Here is a 2,500-nt window from a genome sequence, read left to right on the forward strand (position 1 = left end):
CATGTATCTAATAAAGTCTGATTATTGTTTTGTTTTTTTTCTGCCAGCCTCAGCTCCCGTGTTCAGCACTAACACAGCGACCGTCATCGCCACGGTGAGTAAAGACGCGTCTCTGGAGTGCAGACCTCGAGCTTCACCCAAACCCAGGATCACTTGGAGGAAAGGAGACAGAAAACTCCAGAGCAGTCCGAGGTGAGACGAGTCTGAGATTCAGGACAAATCCTCCTCAGCTTGTGTGTTTAAACGTGTTCATCAGTGTGCATACATTTACATTCATTTGTGCGGATCGCATTCTTAATCAGTGTTTACGCTGCTGATTACGCCGCTTGTGAGCCTGTGGACATGCCGCTGAGTGTTTGTCCACGCTCTCAAAACAACCCTGAGGATTTACATCAGCGGTCTTCACTGTGCAAACACGTTCACCCTGATCCGTGTGAATTCATTACGATTACAGATTCCTAACGAGCTTAATAATGCTTAATAATCGAGCAGGGTTTAGTCGCGACGTTACCATGACGACGAGAAACGTGTGAGTCGGGTCAGCGTGTTCGACTTCTTAATCGCGCTGCTTGTGTTTTTAAGGAGTTTTAAATGATTTCTGTCTCTGAAAATCCTTTATAATGAGCAGATCATTACGCTGCGTGTGATGCTTCTGCTGCAGTAACGTTCACAAGCGTGAGGAAAAGACAGACATCTTCTAACTCATAGTGTTTGCTCTTCCTGAAACACCTCGTTCTTGTGTTTCCTGTTTACCGTTCATGAAGAGTTTGTGGATTATGATTGAATGAAGACAGGGATCAGTTCTCCACAGCCGTGTTTCTGTATAAATTATCAAATATTCTGTGTTTAGTGATGGATTTATTGTATAAAATACTGGTTTAGTTCCCACTGTTCTCCTCCAAACACCATGACTCTGTATCTGTCCATCATGTGTAACACGAGGAGAAGTGTAATGGAGAGAGAGAGTGTGTGTGTGTGTGTGTGTGTGTGTGTGTGTGTGTCAGTGATCGAGGCAGAGAACTACATGTTCATTAACACGACATCTCAAATGGATTTGTACGGTAGCCTGGAAATACAAAACACATCAACACACAAAAAACTCAAACGCAAATCCACAAACACATCCACATTAACTCTGAACCGAAAGGGGCGGTGCTTACTGAACATCACATGCTCCATGCTGATTGGCCGTGGCGTATCACATGACTATCACTAGCTAAGATTTCACAATTTCAATCTGTTATCTATTTATCCTAGTGAAAATGATTGAATGTGAAGTTCTTCTTATTATTATGTCTTTTCAGCAGTTTATATTAAATGCATGTTAATGCTGCGTTAAATTGCAGTGTTTATAAAATAACATCATGATGAAAATAAGCAGAAATAAAGACATCAGTAGACATGTTAGAGCTTGTATTTCCTCTCGCGTGTAAACGTCCTCCAGCTCTCCGTTTCCTCCGTCTCTCTGTAGGTCGAATGCTGTAGCCAATCAGCAGTGAGCCTTTGATGTACAATAAGCTCCGCCTCTTTCAGGTTTGAGTTAATGTTGATGTTTCTGGTGACTGCTTTCAGTTCACTGTAGATTTGTCTTTTCCACTGTAACTGGATTTGCTGTTTAATTTAAGAACATAGGAACTTTTGTAAGAACATGATATTTAAGATGCAATATCTTTCTCTGGGAGAATCTGTTCAGTTTAAGTTTCTAATACTTTATTAACTCAAGTGAAATTTGTTCTCCAGAGAAACCGAGTCTTTGTGAAGATTACTTAACAAAAGGTGCTAAAACCTGATGCTAACAAAAACTGGAGCAATTAGATTCCATCTGGACCAGGATGAAGTACTTACTGAAGATCAATGAATGAACATCTTCAAATTCTGAATTCCACCTTGACTGAGCTTCTGTATATTTCTGGAAATCTCTATCTTCATCTTGTCGTTTGTGTTAAATGTTCAGTGATCAGTTCTTCAGAAAAATATGCAAAGCCTTGTTATAATGTTGGTCATGCTCACCACACTCACTCGGAGTCGTAGGTTTCTCCTCTACAGCTTCAGGAAGATTTCACTATTTCTTTCCATTGAGACCAATTAGGTTCTTGTTCAGCTTCTTGTCTTTTTTGAAGCTCGACTCCTGGCTGGTTTTCCACACACACTGACAGCCTTTACCTCCTTACAGATAATCCAGAAACAGAGACTCGACTTGTCCTCGGTCTTCAGACCATCTCCCATGGAATTCTCCTATGACTTCCTGCTGCGTTAGATTTAAAACCCTGCTGCAGCCGACAAAGCCAATAAATCTCTTCAGACTTTACCATCAAACCATCTGCAACACCACCGCTTTCATCACCGTGGTGTTCCTCAGTGGATGCGTCATCACGTAACAGGTTACACTTCAGGAAAGCAGTGCTCACAAATCAGGACTTAGATTCCACACACATTTCTGTAAACTGATGCAGAAGCATTTACTCAAACCACATACTTATTAAACCTGACAGAAAAGTCC

General features: G+C 41.2%; 1 protein-coding gene across 2 annotated transcripts in view; it reads left to right on the forward strand.

The window, feature by feature from the left end:
• Positions 1–2,500, forward strand: part of cntn5 (contactin 5) — a 147,757-nt gene that overhangs the window by 112,137 nt on the left and 33,120 nt on the right. For both annotated transcript variants that reach the window (XM_053622376.1, XM_053622377.1), the window contains exon 12: positions 48–192. In XM_053622376.1, the coding sequence (XP_053478351.1) occupies positions 48–192 (145 nt within the window). The remainder of the gene's footprint in view (positions 1–47; positions 193–2,500) is intronic.

The sequence above is a fragment of the Ictalurus furcatus genome, chromosome 4 (assembly GCF_023375685.1).
Source record: "Ictalurus furcatus strain D&B chromosome 4, Billie_1.0, whole genome shotgun sequence".
In the NCBI taxonomy this organism is placed as follows: Eukaryota; Metazoa; Chordata; class Actinopteri; order Siluriformes; family Ictaluridae; genus Ictalurus; species Ictalurus furcatus.